The 18,338-nt window shown below is 43.2% G+C and overlaps 1 protein-coding gene across 2 annotated transcripts in view; it reads left to right on the forward strand.

Annotated features, from left to right (window-relative positions):
* Positions 1 to 18,338, forward strand: part of GNB1 (G protein subunit beta 1) — a 319,936-nt gene that overhangs the window by 149,636 nt on the left and 151,962 nt on the right. For both annotated transcript variants that reach the window (XM_085609355.1, XM_085609358.1), the window contains exons 3-4: positions 3,323 to 3,361; positions 5,261 to 5,367. In XM_085609355.1, the coding sequence (XP_085465481.1) occupies positions 3,323 to 3,361; positions 5,261 to 5,367 (146 nt within the window). The remainder of the gene's footprint in view (positions 1 to 3,322; positions 3,362 to 5,260; positions 5,368 to 18,338) is intronic.

Below are 18,338 nucleotides of genomic sequence, written 5' to 3' on the forward strand. Positions count from 1 at the left end.
GGATTTTGAAAACACTGTGCCTTCGATTGGATGCTCGGTTTAATATTTTTTTTGGGCTCCCTGACATCAGCATGCTTGTAACTCTTTCATATCTTCACATGAGCTGGGACAGTTGAGAATGGACTGCCACAGTAACTCTTGTACGTCTAAAGGCACTGCTTTTCTTCAAGCAAGCCACTGAAGTTTGTGTGCCTCTCGGTCTGTGTGCCTCCACATAGATTTAAAGAACTGTATTCAACGGAACTGATGGGAAAATATGGGGGTTAAGGGTCTGTTTCTGTTGTGGGTTCCTGTGTCTTTGCTTTTAATATTGTTTTTTTAAAGTGTCAGTTAACCCTAAAAGAGAACATTGATACATTCCAGTGGAACTGAAGCTTCTCAAAATGTGCTTCCCTAATTTCCCATGGATTTAATTGAGCCCATGGCCTCCCCAGTAGTTTATCCACTGTGGATAACCTTTTGTAGATTAGATGATTCACACTTTCTGCTCCATAATTCTCATCACCCGAGATCGCCAATCTTTTTTCCTACTATGAATTGTGTACATTTTTCCCAGTTTTCATACACAAATGAACCACTACAAATCTCACTTAACTTGGCAGTCTTCTGAGAGGGTGGTTGCTGAATGGACATGGAAAGACCACGCCACTCACCGCCTGAACTCTTAGCTACAGGTTGATACCAGTAGAGGGAAGTGTACATTGTTGAGGCTGCCACAACTTGGTGCTATCAAATCAACATTCTCTGTTCCTAATTGTGCTGCATCAAGTCATGTAGCAGGGTGCACTATGCAAGAATCGTTAATGCCTTAACAGTTTGTGTATTAGAACCTTACATTTATTAGTTTCATTGCTATGCAGAACATACTTTTTCCCTGTGTTCTCAATATTGTCACTTTATCAGCACTAAGGCGACCGCCTAAAGTTTAAACAAATTTGGATCTGATTGTTCTACACACCTCACTAGGTAAGGACTTGTACTGTATTTGCTAGTGTAAACCTTAAACTGGAAAATTTGTAGAAACTTCTTGCTGGGAAAGTAGATGTAGAGCTAGTTGTGCCCTTTGCTGTAAGGATCGCTAATGCCAAATCTTATTGCCCATGTAAGTTATCAGTAACAAACGTGCGTCAGTTGTCATATAAACTGAATCATATGTAAATCTGTATGACTGAAATGGGATAGCTTTTCTAATGCAGTATATAGACCTTTCTTTTTACCAGCACTACAAAAAAAATAGCTAGTTCCTTTTTTCCATATGAAGCGGATTGTTTTGGTTACTGCTGATGTAAGATAACAAAAGTTAATGTGCCAGCATACTCTGAACCCTGAGTGGAGTAATTTCAGAACAAAATATTCGAACTGCTTTCAGATCCTTCAACAACTGTAGCTTATCAAAGTGCCAGCTTGTGTATGACCGGTAACCCATTTAATATTCTGTCAGGTTTTTTGTTTTTTTTTAAGTTTAAAGGGCTTTATTGAAACCACTAAAGAGCAAGGTACAGAATTATAATAGTCATACGGGCGGTACAGAAGATAACGAATATGTACAAAACAAAGGATAAACTTGTTAATTCGTACATTATCAAGAGCAAAAACCAATGATAAAACCAAATGAAACCAGTATGTACCATAGTAGATTAGCATTTTCTTTAGGTGTTATAGGGGAAGAAAGAAAAGAGGAGAAAGAAAGAAGGAAAAAAGATGGAAATCAACATCTTTATCAAATAATCAGAATTTACTTTAATAAACAATCTAAAATCTGAGAGAATATACATTCAATAAAATATGAACAATATGGAAAATATTGAACACAAGACTCAGGGCGTCTGAATTGCAAAGTTACAATCCTTGGTACATAATGCATAGGAGGATAGGTGATTAGTAAGTAGAGACCAAAAAGCTTCTTTTCGAAGAAGTTGGTGAGTAGTTACAGAGGCTCTATCTAGCCTATGATTGTAGCATAGAAGATTCCACCAAGCAGAAAAGGAAACTTTGGAGGCGTCCTTCCAATTTGATGTAATTACTTGAAAAGCAATGGCAATTAACAAATCTACAAAAGAGCCCAATTTACCAGCACCCAGCCAATGAATGGAATTACTACCCAAAAAGATGGCGTAGATATCAAAACGGAAGTTGATGGAGCAAATGGAGGCAATTGATTTTCATACTTTTGTCCAAAAATGGAAATGTGAGGGCAGAGGAAGAAGGAATTTATATTCTGTCAGTCTTCAGAACAGTGCAGTACCATTAGGGTGCCTACTTGGAGTTATGGCAATGTGGGTGGTGATACCTCTGTTCAGAACCCAGGCGTTCTACAGGTAAGTACCTTGCAGGTATCTAAGTTAACGTGAAAGACTCAAAGAAGTTGAGAAACCACTCTTAAACTCCTTACCAACTTGTTTTGTGGTTTCAGTCTGAATGGTATCTGTATCTTTCCAGCTCATTGTCTTGAGGAGTTGTGTTGCTCAAATTAAGTTTAGGACAGCCCATATAGCCAAACTATTTCTTAAGGAGTCATAAAGTCAAGTACATACCCTAAGTGAATCACCTCAGCCCTCATCATGAGTGACAGACTGTGGGATAACTCCGGAACTAGAAGTGCCTGACATGAAGTGTCAATAGGCTTGTGAATGATACGAACGTTTCAAGATATGTTAGCCTAAGAAACAGGATCTTTGTCCATTGCTGTCTGTTTCTCTGACATTTTCAGCCATTTGGATTACATGGTGTTAATTCCTGTGTATAAACTCCGATGCCTCCTTGTGGCAAAAGTAGTCATTAGCCTGAGTAATTTAAAAAAACAAACATGTATTCAGTGAGTAAATGTGTAATTGTGTAGCAAATAAGTTGCCCATTTCTTCATATAACTCGCAGTACATTTTTTGTTTTGCACTTCTTAAATTGATAGTCTCACTTCTGTAGCCAGATCTGTTCATGCTGGAGGATGTCTATTTATAACCTGTCTGGAATCTGTATGTAAATAGATGTCTTAAGCTATCGAACAATGAACAGGCTATTTGGTTTTTTTGTAATCTCCATCAGGCTGAGCGCAGCTGGACTTGCGAAATGCATACTCTGAGTACAGTAATGGTGGAAATGGGTTAAGGTACATTACATTGGGCTGAACCAGTCTGGCCTGAGTTGAAAGGGCTTATCCAATGCAAACTAGCGCAAGTGCTTCTAAGAACATTTAAAGCAATGCTATCTTAGACTGTAGTGCCCTTCCTAATCTCTACTTAACCTGCACTGAACGATTTCGTTAATGGGATTTGACATAATTCCTCATCCCAGTTCTATGATTCTGTTTTTCTTTTTCTTTCAGGATGCCAGAAAAGTTTGTGCCGATGCCACTCTGGCACAGGTTGGTGACTCTTATTTTAATTGCTTGGAAATGGGTACAGTGAAATCCATGAGGGACTAATATTCCCCAAGAAGTTTGAAACAAATGGTGTAAATGGAGCTATGGACAAAGTGTAACCTCCAATATCTCCATAAATGGCCATCCGCAAGATGGTCATCTGCTGAGCCCATGCCCAAGATTTTAACTTTTTGGAAAATGTACATTTAAACCCTGACATTTGTATTATGAAGGCTTCAAAGAAGTCAAGCAGGTAAGGAGTATTCGAGGGCAACTCGTGCCCCACATTTTCCAAGTAGCTCAATCAGATTTGAGTTTGCAGCACTTTGTACCCTCCTTTTTGAAGTAATTTATGAAGTACTCTGTATGGAAGCACTTATCGAATGAGGCTGTTCTTGCAGTTAAGTTTAAAATCAAGATTTTTAATGTTTGAATCCTAATATTTTTTACCAACTTCTTCATGAGGTCACTTAAAGTATGTTTTAGATAGCTTTTTTTAAAAAAAAAAAAAAAACAATTCTCTTCAAATGTTTTCCAACAGGTCCCTTACAAAGTCCTGCAAAAGGGAACACCAGGCGGGATTTCTGTTTATTAAACTAGCGCAGCATCTTCATACAGGATATTTCATGGTTATGCAATTTTCTAAACCTCAGTGAATTAAAAACATCCTCTGAAAATGTGGAGGGAATGCTACACTGCCATTCGTCCTAAGCATCACATCTTGCACCCGCCCATCCAGGGTGTCTTGCCTTAAGAGACATGCAAGGATTTATCCAAAAATTCTTAGTTGGCGCAATTGACTGACCCAGGCACTTTTAAACTACATGTTTTACACCAAGTTGGTCTTCTCTGATCATGTAAACCAGGTTGCATCTGCCTGCTTTTTTTACCTTAAAGGTTTTGAAAAAAATTATCCTATTTCTTCCTTTGAGTTTTCGAGTTTAAAAAAAGAGAGCCCGGTAATCTCAGCCCTGGTAATCTCAAAGCTGGATTACTGTAACACATTATATGTGGGGGCACAGCAGAATATTCTTAACCTCCAAATGCTGCAGAATGCAGCTGCCCTCATCCTGTGTAATCTCTCCAAGTTAAGTCCCATCTCTCGGAGCATTCGCAGTCTCCATTGGCTTCCTATTAGAGAGCGAATAAACTTTTAAGATCTGTGCTTGGCCCATAAGGACCTCTGTGAGGTTGCCCATTTCTCCCTTCAATCTAAGTTCAATTCGTACATACCCTTGCACAACCTCCGATCACTAACTGCCAATAAGGTTGTGGTTCTCGGGATAAAGAAAGTATGCTGAGGAGGAAATGGCTTTTCCTAAATTATCTGTAATTGGTGGAATGCTTTGCCTGACCACCTGAGAGCACAGACTAACCTGCTCAGCTGCAGAAGGCTCTTTAAAAAACTGGCTTTTCTCTGTTGTCCCTTGATTAGGTCCTTGTTAGCCTGTGATGTGACACTCCCTTAGACCTTGTGCCAAGGCGCCTTTTTGGTAGATGTGCGCCTTGCAAAATATATTAACCTAACATTTTTAAACTCCACTTGAACGTAGAAACCTTGAATAGATTTTTTTTTCCAAAATAAAAGTTTAAGGGTTTTCTACAAAATATTGTCCTGACTTCCTCATTGGGAAGAATTATTAATCTCTACCAAGAATGAAGAGGTTATACTAAACACCTAACTGTGCTTTGTAGTTTAGAATGGAGTATGATTCTTAATCTCTCAGGCAATAAATACCTGTAACCAAACATTGCACTTGGGATATAGAGACAAGCAAGAAACACAAGTGTTCGGATCAACAAATTACCAGAATGACTTGAGGATTGTATTATAAATACCCTTATTAAGGATTATCACTTAACACAGATGGCGTTTTAATTCATGTCATCTTACTGTTTCAGATCACAGCCAACATTGACCCGGTGGGTCGAATACAAATGCGAACCAGGAGAACTCTCAGAGGACACCTGGCTAAAATTTATGCAATGCATTGGGGGACTGACTCCAGGTGTGTATCGAGGGGGATGTTTTTGTATATTTTCACATTTTTCTGTAATTGAGTGCTTTTTTTTTTTTAGGTGTTTGCATTGTAATAACCTTTCAAAGGTGCATTTCTTTTCCTTATGATTTCAGCAAGTTTTATTGAAAATTTTGCATATAGAAAACCAAGTGATAACCTCTTGCCCCCTCCTGTGGACCGGTCTGATGTCCATGGCCCCACAGACCGCTATAACCACTCCATGACAAACATCTAAGATTCAGTGGCGCCTCTACAGCTAAAACGAATTTCCTCGAAAGTCTACAAACCTTGGTCCAATGTTAGTCTTAATACAGACTAAATCTGAGACTAGCGGAACGATTGTGGAGATCTCTCCCTCCCTCGAACATCTCAATCAGCTGAGATCATTGAGAAATATCTATAACAAATGCATTATATGCTCTAAAGCTGGTGATTTCAGAAACCAAGTAGAGCAAGTCAAAAACCAACAAATTTATTTTTAACTCATCAAGCTTCAATCAAATAGTCAATTTAACCTTTCCCTCAGTGGGAACCTGTCCGCAGCCTACCTACGGGAAATTTGCTACCTTCTTCCATGAAAAAACAAAGATTGAATCTGATTGTGGTCAGTTTTGAAGAACCTACCGATCACACCACCTATCGGCCTCTCCCGCTCCGGTTCTCTCCCCCCCCCCCCCCCCTCCCCCACCACCACCCACCGGCCACAACCCCGTTTTTGGAGCCTATTCAAACTTTGTATGGAGGTACTATACTCAACTTGCTGCACTGAAACCCTCCAACCACTTTAGTGACCCCTTGACATCTAACTTCAGTGAGATCTGATCATCCATACTCCCACTTTGGACTAAGCTAGTTAATGCCTCACTACTTCAAGGTTCTATTCTGGATTGTCTAAAGTATTGACAGGTCACCCCAATTCTAAAAAATAAATAAGTCTGCAGATCACAATGACCTTCACAATTTCCATCCCATTCCCACTATGGCAAAGCTCCTCGGGAAATGTGTCCACATCCAGCTATGTAACCACACAGAACAATTCCAACTGCTAGACCAATTCCAATCTGGCTTCTGTCAGTCATAGCGCTGAATACGCTCTCACTCACATTGTAGATGATGTGCTAAGACTGCTGGATCAGAATGAATCTTGCCTTTTGTTCCTCCTCAACATATCGGCGGCTTTTGATATGGTTAAACATGACAGCCCAATCGACCTATTGGAACACAGGATGGGGCTTTTAGGGTCGTTCTAAACTGTTTCTCGTTTATCGACATTAGAATCCAAAGATTCAAGGTGAACCAGTCTGTCTAATCCCTCACCACTCATTCTGGGGGTGCCACTGGGGTCCACGCTTTCACCCACTCTCCAGCTTGTTCATGGAGCCTCTAACAGAAGTTCTGAAACTAGCCAGCATCCACTATTGCATGTATGCCGATGACACAACTGTACCTGAAAGTCTCCCTCAACTCCGCTTTTATTGAAAACCCAAAGTTGACTGGCCCCTAATCACCTGCTATGAAATATTCTCAAGACCGAATTCCTCTTAATCGCCCCATCCAAACAGTCACCAGCCATCAAAGAATCTAATATAGGAAATTCCTTAAAACTGATTTCAAGAGACCATTTGCCATAATCCATACCTCTCCTGGTAACTCTATTGCAGGATGCAGCTTGTTGACTTTCGTCCTTCTGCTCCCTTAATTTATTCATAATGTCCTGATAAAATGTGAAGGGTTTCTGATGCTCTCTTTCCAAGATCATTGGGGTGTTGATTTTCATGGACACCGCAAAAGCACACAAATAAACTTAAGGTGTTCTCAATTATTTGTATACACCCACTTACACCCAGTGCAATATCTGGCTCTGAATGCTCTTCCCTTGTGTTCGTGCCCTCTGCAAACTGGTATTAGTGTACAGTTTCTGGTGATTACCCTCCTTCTGCTCGCAGGTTCTTGTACTCTTGTCTCTTGTGGAGAAGTGTGGCTCACTGGTTAGAGGAGGCATACCCTGAAGCAGAGGTCAGACCCGGGACCAGGGTTCAATTCCCGACGCGGCAGGGTCTGAGCCCAAGTGTCCACGGACTCGATAATTCTCACTTCGGTGCCTACTCGAATCATGGGTTCACACCAACTCTGGGCAATAGCTTGCTTAATCTCCACTACGGCCCCCCCCTCCTCCCCCCCCCCCCCCCCCCCCCCCCCCTGCGGCGGGATGCCTGGCTTTCACCTTGGGGATGCCCAGTACGGGTTATCTCACAGGGAAAAAGCCAGGACGGGTTCCATGCAAGCGCCGAGATGCCCAAGGGTAAGTCGAGCGCTATACAAGAACATACATACATCTTGTGTTACAAGTAACCATCAAAATGCACTGTTATCAGGACTCGACAGAGCCTCTCCTTTGCCTCTGACCTTCCAAAGTTAAATTCTGCAGTCTTGCCTAGAGGACATGGTCAGTCAGTATGTTGCAAAACACCACCATAACATTACAGAGCCTATCTAATTGCCTCTGTATCCTTTCTACTGGGTACAGGGCAACTATTATTGGACACTTGATATCACATTTCAGATAATTGTGCCATTTTCTGGTTTTACTTGGATGCTATAATCATCAAAGGCACATGCTTGGTTATTAGTCTTTACGTAAGTAGGAATGTAAGACCTTGAGATCTGTGGCTAGGGAACTGTAGCCTCTGAACCACAAACATTGGCCAGAAGTCACTGATTTCCATACAGAGCTTGTACATATAAATACAACCCAGGGTGTTAATGATTTTGCAGTGTGAATTTCCTCTAGAATTACATGCTGGGCATTATTCCTTAAGTGGGTGGGTCGAAAAACTCTGTACAAAGCTTTTTTTTTTTTATTGTTTTTTTGGGTGGCTGTTTGTCACATATGTAGTTAACAGAACCTCCTTAGAATGTCACATATGTAGTTAATAGAACCTCCTTAGAATGTAAAGTGTAAACTCACTATCTCCCATTACTTGGTTGCCATCTTCATTTTTTCCCCCCACCACTTGGTTGTGAAGCACTAAGGAAACTCTGCAATGGGGGAAGTTTTTTAACATGACCTCCACAGGATCTAAAGGACTTTGTTTAGCCACTTCAGTTTGGAAACCCTAGTCACCAAAGGAAGCCATAAATGGGTGCCTAGACCGAGCAATATTGGGGACCTTAAACACCAAAAGAAGCTGATACAACATCGAACATTTAAAGGAATCCGATTTTTCTTGGGGACTTCCACCATGAGTGTCTGTCTGTGGTCAGTCTTACAACTACTTTTTTTTAAAAATGTTTTTTTATTTTTTATTTCGACATTCAAATTAGGATTTACATCTCGTCCAGTAAACCTTATAGAATAAGGTTTCACTGCATTTACATGGACACAACCTTTATTGTGCAACGCATCCGCACCAGGGTACTAGTCTGGTTACCATTGCATAGTCATTGCAGATAATGAAATAAAGTGACCAGGCCATTCTAACGTAAGAACAGTCCAAATGATAGATAACTGCAACAATAGATCTAAACCACATTAACTAAAGCAAATAAATACACCTAGAATTAAAGGAAAACATGATCAAGCTTCACTCTGATAATTCCTCAAGGCTGGTGGGGTGGCCAGATCGTATCATAGAAGCATTCAGGTATGCACTGTGGGAGTGGTGAGCACAATGCAATTTAATCAGAGTTCCCAGGGTGCTAAATCTGAAAGCACACAAATTTGCTATATATTACACAAGTGTACTAAATGCCTGTCTTTTGTCGCATACAAGGAACCACCTATTAGGAGCACTGTGCTATATAATTGGATGATGTGAGTAGTATCCACCATGATTCCATTCCGAAGAATGCAGCTAGGCTGGTGTGGTGTCCTCTTTGGCTTTCAGTTTAATCATCATGGCATCCCATAGTGTAATTCCCACTTGCCTTCCACTGGAAAATCTTGCAATACTTCGCTCTCTGCTTGATTCCACATTAACAGTTTGTGATACAGTGCACTTAGCTGGGGGCATTGCTCAGATTTCCATTTAATTGCATTCTGCTTCTTGGCCAACAGCCCTGCCAATTCCGCTAATCTGTCCTCTAATTTAGAAGTTTTAGTCCTTTTGTATAGCCCTAAATCATTTGTCTACAGTGACTGAGGATTTTTCTACCTGTTACTTCCGAACCTGCTGTGAAAAGTGTTCCAGAATCGGGAAAGCCTAGAACCGTGCCAATACGTTTATCTGATGGATGTCTAGCCGCAGATTCCTTACCTTAAATTTATCCCTAGACACCAGACTGGATCTGGAAATTTTTCAGCAGCAGTACCTCCATGTCAGTAGAGAGGGCTGAGCGGCTCCATAACTACGTCGTTCACCGGATGTGACCTCATTAGAGTCCATATAAGCCCTCCCCGTATGCGCTGACGTCCGTTTCTTCCTTTTCATGCATCCACACTGATCCGGAGTGTGGTACCTCTGGCTATTTTAGGCTTCTCTCAATGTTTGCTGATGACTGCTTTTTTTCTGGATCTCTTCGAGGTCCTGGGGTCTATAGTGTCAAACCCTCATATTTGCATGTAGTGTCTGGGCGTCCACCCTGGCTCCGAACTGTGCAGCTTCTGTCATCCGCTTCGGTCGTCGGCGCTGCAGGAGGGCCGCATGATGCTGGGAGCTGCACAGTGGTAAACAGCCCCTTGTCGGTCACGGTTATCTTCCTCTGAGGACTGCTCAGGGCCAGCTCCGGAAGACCTTCGTCCTCTCTGTTGCCTGTTAAGATACGCCATAGGCACCGCGGCCTTCCCTGACTTTACCACATACATGACACTGCTTCTGTTTATTCCCGGTGCACAGGCGACTGTGGCTCAGGTGAGGGACTGTTTCATCCCTTCATGCCATTTTTGACTCTAAACGTCCCTCTGGCACGCAGCTCTGGCTCCAGTGACTCCACGCCAGCGGGACCTCCCTCTGTCAGTGGGGCCATCCCAATCCGTGTTAGACTTTGTTTTGGCTCCAGTGCACAGGGTTCCCACCTGTGATGCCTATAGCTGATCCGTCAGCGCTGACTCCAGCATCTATGACACAAGTCTCCTCTACTGTCTCTTCTCCCCAACATCTCAGTGTTGTCTTCTCAACACAGGTTTATCTGTAATGTCGCCAGTGGCTCAGTCCCTTTTGGGCTGCCTTCCTCCACTTTCAGGGGAGTCCCCTGCTTTTTTCTCTATGGCACAAGGGTATTCAGATGAACTGCCTCTGGAGTTCTGTTGGGTTTCTGGCCTTGGTGACATTGGTGGCCTTGACTGCTCCCCATCTTGGGCCTGTTTTCTCTACCTTACCTTGCTTCGAAGGCTAGCTCTGCTTATGCTAAACTTTTGTGGAGAGTTGATGTAGTTCTGGGACTTCAGCTTCCTTCTGTGGATGTGACTATTTATCCCCCTACTTGGGGTGCTTCAGCAGAACCAGCTGAAAATTGAGACTGCACTTCCCTTTAGCATATTTGACTTGGCATGGATACAACGGATTCTGTTAGGCGGTCCATGGCCCTTTTGCTAGCTCTTCGCCAGCGTGCCTGGCTCCATACCTCCGGCCCTGATCTCTGTAGTGTAATGTGTATATAGCAAGAACATAAATCTTATTAATTTTATTTATAAAGTTTTGTATATCGCTAACACGACCCTAGTGGGTAGCAGAGCGTTTTACATGACTAGAAGTAAAGTAACACTTGGCCTGGTAAACAGGAAACACATGCGTGAGAGCCAAACCAATCAAAGTAAAATAGGATAACCCCATAAGAGTTTGGTAACTATAAACATTCAATGTTGCCAATCTATTGTCTTACGGTAAAAACTTAGTCAAAAAGATTTGGCTTCTTTTTTGAAGGAGGCGGTAGAGGACATTAGGCAAACGTCCAGTGGTAGAGTCCCATATCTTGGAAGCAATAACTGAGAATGCTTTGGCCCCCATTTTGTTTGTGTGGGTTCGTTGGGTTTCAGAAGCAAGGTTAGCGCACTTCATGAGGATCTGCTGCCCACCCATTTCTCTAGCTTTTGAGCCAGGTAACTAGAGGTATTGAAATGTACCTCTTCGAGTCATGCAGGCAATTTTCAGTTGGATTCTTGCTTCGTACGGTAGCCAGTTGAAGGCTTTTAGAGCCGGTGCGATGTGCGTTTCTTTTAGTTTCGAGGACAAGTCTGGCTGCTGCGATGAGGGAGGCACTTAGAGGGACCAATTTGTATTAGGGTAAGCCACATAGTGTGGCACTACCATAATCCAGTCTGGGCAATACTAGAGCTTGGACCGCTTGTTTTAGGTCTTCATGTGGTGGGTAGGGTTTAAGTTTCCGCAGAATACTCAGCTGATAGTTCACTCCTTTGGTGGCTGCCCTAATGTGATCCTGCATATTTAGTTTGTCTAATGTAATACCCAAGGATCTGGTGGAATCTAAGAAGTGGGGCGAGCATTTGAGGGCTGTAAGATGTTTCAACCATAGATCAATCTTCGGGCTGCGGTTCGGCGGAGAGATGAGCAGATTCTTTGTTGGCAGAGTTTGAGATGGTCAACCGTGAGCGAGAGGTGTTTTTTGTAAGATGGAATTTAGGGCTATAATGTCCTCTGAGGAGGCTATTTTGAAATACAGCGGAGTCATCCGTGTACATATGGCAGTGGATGTTAGGATATTTTAGGAGGTATGTCAGTGGTTCCAGGAATAGTTTAAAGAGAATGGGTGAGAGCAGATTCTTGAGGCACGCCAAGCGTTATCGCGTGGCACTTAAAGATTGATTCATTTTGACTCTTAGGGATCTGTTTTGGAGGAATGAAGAGAACCATTGTAATAAGACCGCTGATAAGCCAATCTTTTGTTCCAGTAAGTTCAATAGATTATCGCGTTTGACGTTGTCAAACGCAGCCGATGAATCAAGCAATATTAGTAGTCCTGATTCATTTTGATCCAGCATTTTTAGTATGTCATCCATGATATGAGTAAGTGCAGATTCCGTGCTGTGATGTTGACGGAAGCCTGATTGGTGTTGATCAAGTAGTTATTTGTCCATCTAATTGCAGTGTTGGCTCTGGACACATTTTTCTAAGAGCTTTTCCGGAGCAGGGATGTTGGAGATGGGTCGGAAATTATTAGTATCAGAGCTGTCTGCCATAGTTTTTTTTTTTTAAATGGGCGTTACTTTTCCTACTTTTAGGCAGTCAGATAGTGCCTTGACGTAATGAGGGGTTTACAATCTTTGTCCATAGGGGGAGAATACAGGTTTTGATCTCTTTGAATATGCAAGGAGGTAGAGGGTCCGTGAAGTGGTTAGATGGGTTTAAAGAAGAAAGCATGTTGGATGTCTTGTTTGCTGATTAAGGATAAGGTGTTCCAAGAGGCATTATTTTTGGAGGGGGTCAGTAAGGTTCATTCCCTTCTGTGAACTGGGAGGTGTATGAGAAACTGAAAGGGGCAGCCGGTAGTAGTTCCTGTTCTAGTTGAAGTTCATTCTCCATCCTAGTGGTTTTTTCCTTGAAGGTGGCCATTTTGTCGCAATTTGGAAGGGTGTTGGATCCAGAGTCTAACGAGTTGGATGTGTTACGCGATTACTGCTTTACTATTTCAAAATAGTTTTTGTATGCCTACTTCTGGCTTGGTCCAGCTGTGCTCTAAAAAAGAAACAAAATTAGCTTTCACTGGTCTTATTCTTCCATTGTATGTGTTCCTCTTTGTTCTGCGATTTAGCAATTCCAGGGATGGGGAGGATCTCCAAGCTCTCTGCTGTTCTTAGATTGCGTCTTTCTGTGTTCAAGTTGTCGTTGAACCAGGGCTTTGAGTTTTTGTAGGATATATTTTTCTGTTGAAGGGGTGCGACTGAGTCCATGTCTTCCAATATAGAAGTATTGTAGTAGTCTGTGGTCATTGACATCATCCATGTTGGTCTGTGGGATCAAGGTATTATTGCATAGGGTAGCTAGTTCATTGTGGTTTATATTATGAAGATTCCTTTTCCAAGGTTTCATTTTCTTCGGTTGGCCATTCTTTGGGATCGCCTTTAAATTGATGAGGAAGGTGGTGCGATTAAGTGTCTGTCCAGTCACAGGAGATAAGACACTAAGGAAATAGTAAGTGCTTTGTTTGAATTCTTGATTGCGCTTATTATGTAATCCAATTGAACTGCTCCATTGTCGGTTCAGCAGGCATGGGCCAGGTAACAGAATTCCCCCTCTGCCGTAATCCCACCAGTCCAAGGCCGAGCCCTGCCTATTTGGGGCTACTAGTTTCACTTTGTGATAAAGGAGCATCACCAGTGGCAGTACAGCCTGCTCCACTCCCCAGTAAGAATTCAACCCCAGCTATGCGACCACCTCACTGGTGGAAGGGACGGGGTCTCACTGTCACGGCCAATGTAATCAGGAAATGTCTCACCTGGCAATCAAGGTAGTATTAGGACTACTATGTTCACCCATGGTTCATTCACTGCTCAACTCAGCAGCTTGCTACTCGCGTATCTACCTCAGGAGTCCGAGAATGTTATTACAAGAGGCTGGAGAGCCCAACTTGGAACACTTTAATTGCGCAGTGAGCTACAACTTTACATCCTTTAGATGGAGCCCAGCCCTGAACTACTTGCACAGTTCCAAATCAAAAGCCCACAATCTGAGGACGAATTTCTTTAAATACTGTCACGGTGGTATTAATATGCTCCATAACAGTGAAACCTTGCTCGTGATTGCGTTCCAATGAGACCAAACGTGTGAGGGGACCTCATTCCTGCTGGTGATTTACCATTTCTCTATCTGCTACTCCGGTCCAGGTGCTCACTCCCCACGTGTTTCCTCCCGGTGTGAGGGCCTCTGGAGTTTCAACAGTGCTTCCTCTGCACCACTCAATCTCCTGCATTCAAGATCACCTCTGGCAAGCTGTGCAGGGTGCCTCCATGGTTATTTAGGTCTGTATATGCGCAGCCGCTCTTGTATTTACCATCTTGACACCTAGAGCTCACTGCTGCAGTCGCCTAGATCTCTGCCTTCTCAGGGTAGTTTCAAATTGGCTTTGTTCTGGCCTCCAGCAGGCTGGAGTTGTTGAGAATTTTGTTCTCCGGCTGCTGGATGAATGCCAAATTAATGAGATGGTGAGGTCGGGGAGGCACTTTTTCAGTGCACATCTCGCTGCATCAACTGCAGGTAACCACCACCATATTCCACTCTTTGGTCTTGGATCCAGCAGTGGCTCCTCCGCAAAGGTGGAGGAGTGTCACCCCACTGGCTCCGAGCCAACAGCTAAAAAATAAAATTATATTTTACTATAGTTTTATTTTTCAGCTGCTGGGAGTGGCAGGCCGGGCCATTGGGGGCTGGGAGTGAGAGGGAGGAAGGAGTGGGGCGAGTGATAGGTGCACTTTTAAGTACGCGTGTCAGTTTGGCCGGCCAAACTGACGTGCGCACTTCAGTTTCTCCAACCCAGCTGTATTGCATAGCCAGGCTGGGGAAACAGCACAAACTCCCTGAGCAAGCGTTAAACCAGCCCGCTCAGGCCAATCCCCGTGCTGCTCTCATGCTTTATAGAGTACCTCAAACAGTAAGAGTGCTTGTAAACACCTGGAGAGGGCATGCCGGAAAAAATGTAACCCCGCAAATAGTCATTTACAAACAAGCCCACTACAATAAAATTCTTGTGGGGAAAAAAAAAATTCTTATGCACCAAAATCGAGACTGCGGGGAACAAAAGACATTTTCAACATAGTAAGAGTTCTCATCCCCAAGCACTGTGGACAGTCCTTTCACGCCCACCGGGAAATGAACTAGCCACCTTGCCTCCTATTTTTACGAAAAAATCAAGACCATCCAGGACTCTTGAGACTCCCTTCATTGATTAAGGTTGCGAACACAGGGTCTTCCTCCCCCGGCCCCCCTGCGACAGGGCCAAATCTCAGTTTCCACCAATTCCCCTGGTGAAATCTTTGGAGATGATGGAAGCCCTTAAGTCAGGCTCTCCAACCGACCCATGTCCAGCCAGAGTTCTGGCATCCGTGGCAGTGATCATCAACCCTTGCGCCAATGTGATCCTTAATGCCTCACTGGAACATGGGCAGGTGCCAGCCAGATGGAAAAACGCAAACATTCCCCCTCTGCTGAAGAAGCCTTCAGCCGACCCCTTGGTGTCGTCAAATTACAGGTCAATCTCATTACTCCCTTTTTAGGTCTCGCCTTGCTATCGCGTAAGCGATCGCAATGCGAGACTATTGTTAGGGGCTCCCAAAAGTGCTCCGAAAAGCAGATTGCATGGCGAGCACGCGCACAATCACGCGCATCGTGCCGGCATCGCACTTCAAAGGGTCCGCTCCCCCGCCTGGAATGCGCTCCCCGCCCCCCCCAAGCGCGCATGCCATGCTCCTCCGGGCTTGTCGTGTTAAGCAAGAAACCGGTCCAGAGGGGAAACAACTTGATCACTCGCACTGTTTTCTGTGTGCATATTCACTACGAAGGTCTCAGTAGGCAGGCAACCTTTGATTCTATCTAACTGGTGCCAACATATAATTAGGGCAAGCGATCACATGTGCATACTAATTAGTCTAAATGCAAAAGATTGATACGGAATGTTAATCGCGTTAGTAAATCACGTCGTTGATTCATGGCAGACGCCCGTCGTCTCCCTTCAGTGCAAAGCGCGTGGTGGTGAAATTCCTCCAGAAACTGCTTCAGATGTTCAAAAGACAGTCTAATCTACGTAGTATACTTACAGTTGTTGTCCATTGTGTTTTTTTCTTGCTGTATTAATGATGTTCATCGAGTCTCTTTACTATCCTGTAAGCATGTTAACTACATCAAAGCAAAGAGCTCCAAACAGGGCAGAACACGTCTGTGATGGTTGAGCATCTTTGAGAGATGCCACTCTTAGGCTGTCACAATCTCATATGGAAAGTGACACTGCTTAAGTAGCTTATGGCACGACTCTGAGATTTTTCAAATAACTGTTGATTATAGGGGGCGACCCTGCCTGCTCCTAGACTGAAATCTCTTGATGAATACCTGCAGGGCATGGGGGCTCTGTGCTGTATGGCTGAAGGTCATGGAGAATGCTTCCTTTTAGTGCAAATTCTAGTGAACAGTTTTTTGTACTGTTTTTACTCGGTTTGTCCTTAAGATTGTTTCGTAATGTGATTATGAATTACACTGCTACACGAAACCACCCCCCCCCCCCCCCCCCCCAGCCCGCATTGTGCGATGCAGGAATTAGTGGATTTAGAGATGTTTCTGCCTAATCTTCATCTTCATAACTGTAAATTTCATCACTGAAAACAGTAAGTAGTGTGTGTGTGTGTGTGTGAGAGTGTGAGTGTGACATGTCACTTTAAAAAGCAAAAAGGTTTTTCTAGGTATTTGCAGATCAAAGTAATTATGGCTTTTTTAGTGTATACATAGCACCTAACATTATTCAACCAGTTTCTAAGCACCTTCAATATTGACAAATAAGGAAACTAAGGCATAATTTTGGTTCACGACAGTAAAGTCAACATTGGAATTCTAATTTTCGGGTTACAGGGTCAGCTATTTAGCCAAAAACACATATTTAATGTTATAATCTATAATTATTGTACCTGCAAATGTTCCAAAATAGGCAGTAACTTTGCTCAGTGGGGTGAGAATTCACTGCTACATATTTCTATGTGAGTCGTAGATCACGAGTTATGATTAGGCATGGCTAGATCAGACATTCATCCTTGTGAGGTCGATAAGCGGAAACCTCCTAAATTGATTATCAGTAATGGCCCTGATCACTGTTAGTCGCCTGATATATTGTTGTAACTTGTAATACATGTAAGAGGGAGGTGTTCAAGGATATTTTTAATTTATCTTTGCCGCTAAAGAAAACAAGCATTGAAAATGCAATAGGTTTGATTAAGCTAACGCCATTTGCTTTGCTAATGGTATTGTAAAGCAAAACAAATGTCTTTAACTTAATAAAAGGCGAGACCTATTGCATTTTTAATGCTTGTTTCACATAGGTCTCCAGGACCTGAGAATCTAGTCACTGCAGAATATGTGGAAGCTACCCAAGTGCTCCATACCAGCCAGTCAGGGTTTAGAGCTAACTTCAGTACAGAGACTGCCCTGTTGGAAGTCTCTGAGGTTATAAAAGACATTAGATAAAGGTGGCAAAGCTGTGTTCCTACAGGACTTATCCGTGGCCTTTGATACCGTGCCCCATGACGCCTCCTGCAAAGACTTCAGGAGAGTGGCCTTGGTGGCACGGTACTAAAGTGGTTCGCTTCCTTTCTGAAGGATCGACAGCAAATAATTTGGTTTCCTCCTTTTGCTGCTCCCATTCCCCCTCCATGAATGTAGGGGTTCCACAGGGCTCAATTTTGAGCCCAACGTTTTTTAAGTTATACATGTCCACCCTGGCCCACCTAGCTGAGTGACATGGTGCAACAATTTCATACGCAGATGATACCCAATTGCTGTTCAACTGCAAAAAGTAGTCCAGGCTCTTATTGTTTCAAGGCTGCACTACATCCACGTTTTGTATCTGGGCCTCCCAGAATATCTACTGAACTGGCTTCAAGTGGCTCAGAATGCAGCAGCCAGGGCGATTCTCTTGCTAGGCCCTAGAGAGTGGGTTGCCGCCCACATGAAAGCCTTGTATTGGCTGCCAGTCTGAAAGAGAATTCGGTTTAAAACATTGGTTTTTGAGTTCAAAGCTACATGACGCTGGTGCTTTCTGTATTGGAAAGAGTCCAGCACTACATCCCATGCAGAACTCTGAGATCGTCTTCGCAGCAGCAGGCGATTATTCCCAAGTTTTCCCTTGCCTGCAAAGGCGGCCGCTCCTTCCAAGTGCAGGCCTCCTGGCTCTGAAATAGCCTGCCCCTGTCACTTAGACAGGTGCGTGATCTGCTCATTTTCAGAAAAAGTCTGAAAACCTAGCTATTTCAGCAATGGCTGTAAGCCCCTCCCTTTATTTGTATAGTACTGTATTCTATCATGAGGTAT

Source organism: Triturus cristatus, chromosome 1_2 (genome assembly GCF_964204655.1).
Source record: "Triturus cristatus chromosome 1_2, aTriCri1.1, whole genome shotgun sequence".
NCBI classification, from domain to species: domain Eukaryota; kingdom Metazoa; phylum Chordata; class Amphibia; order Caudata; family Salamandridae; genus Triturus; species Triturus cristatus.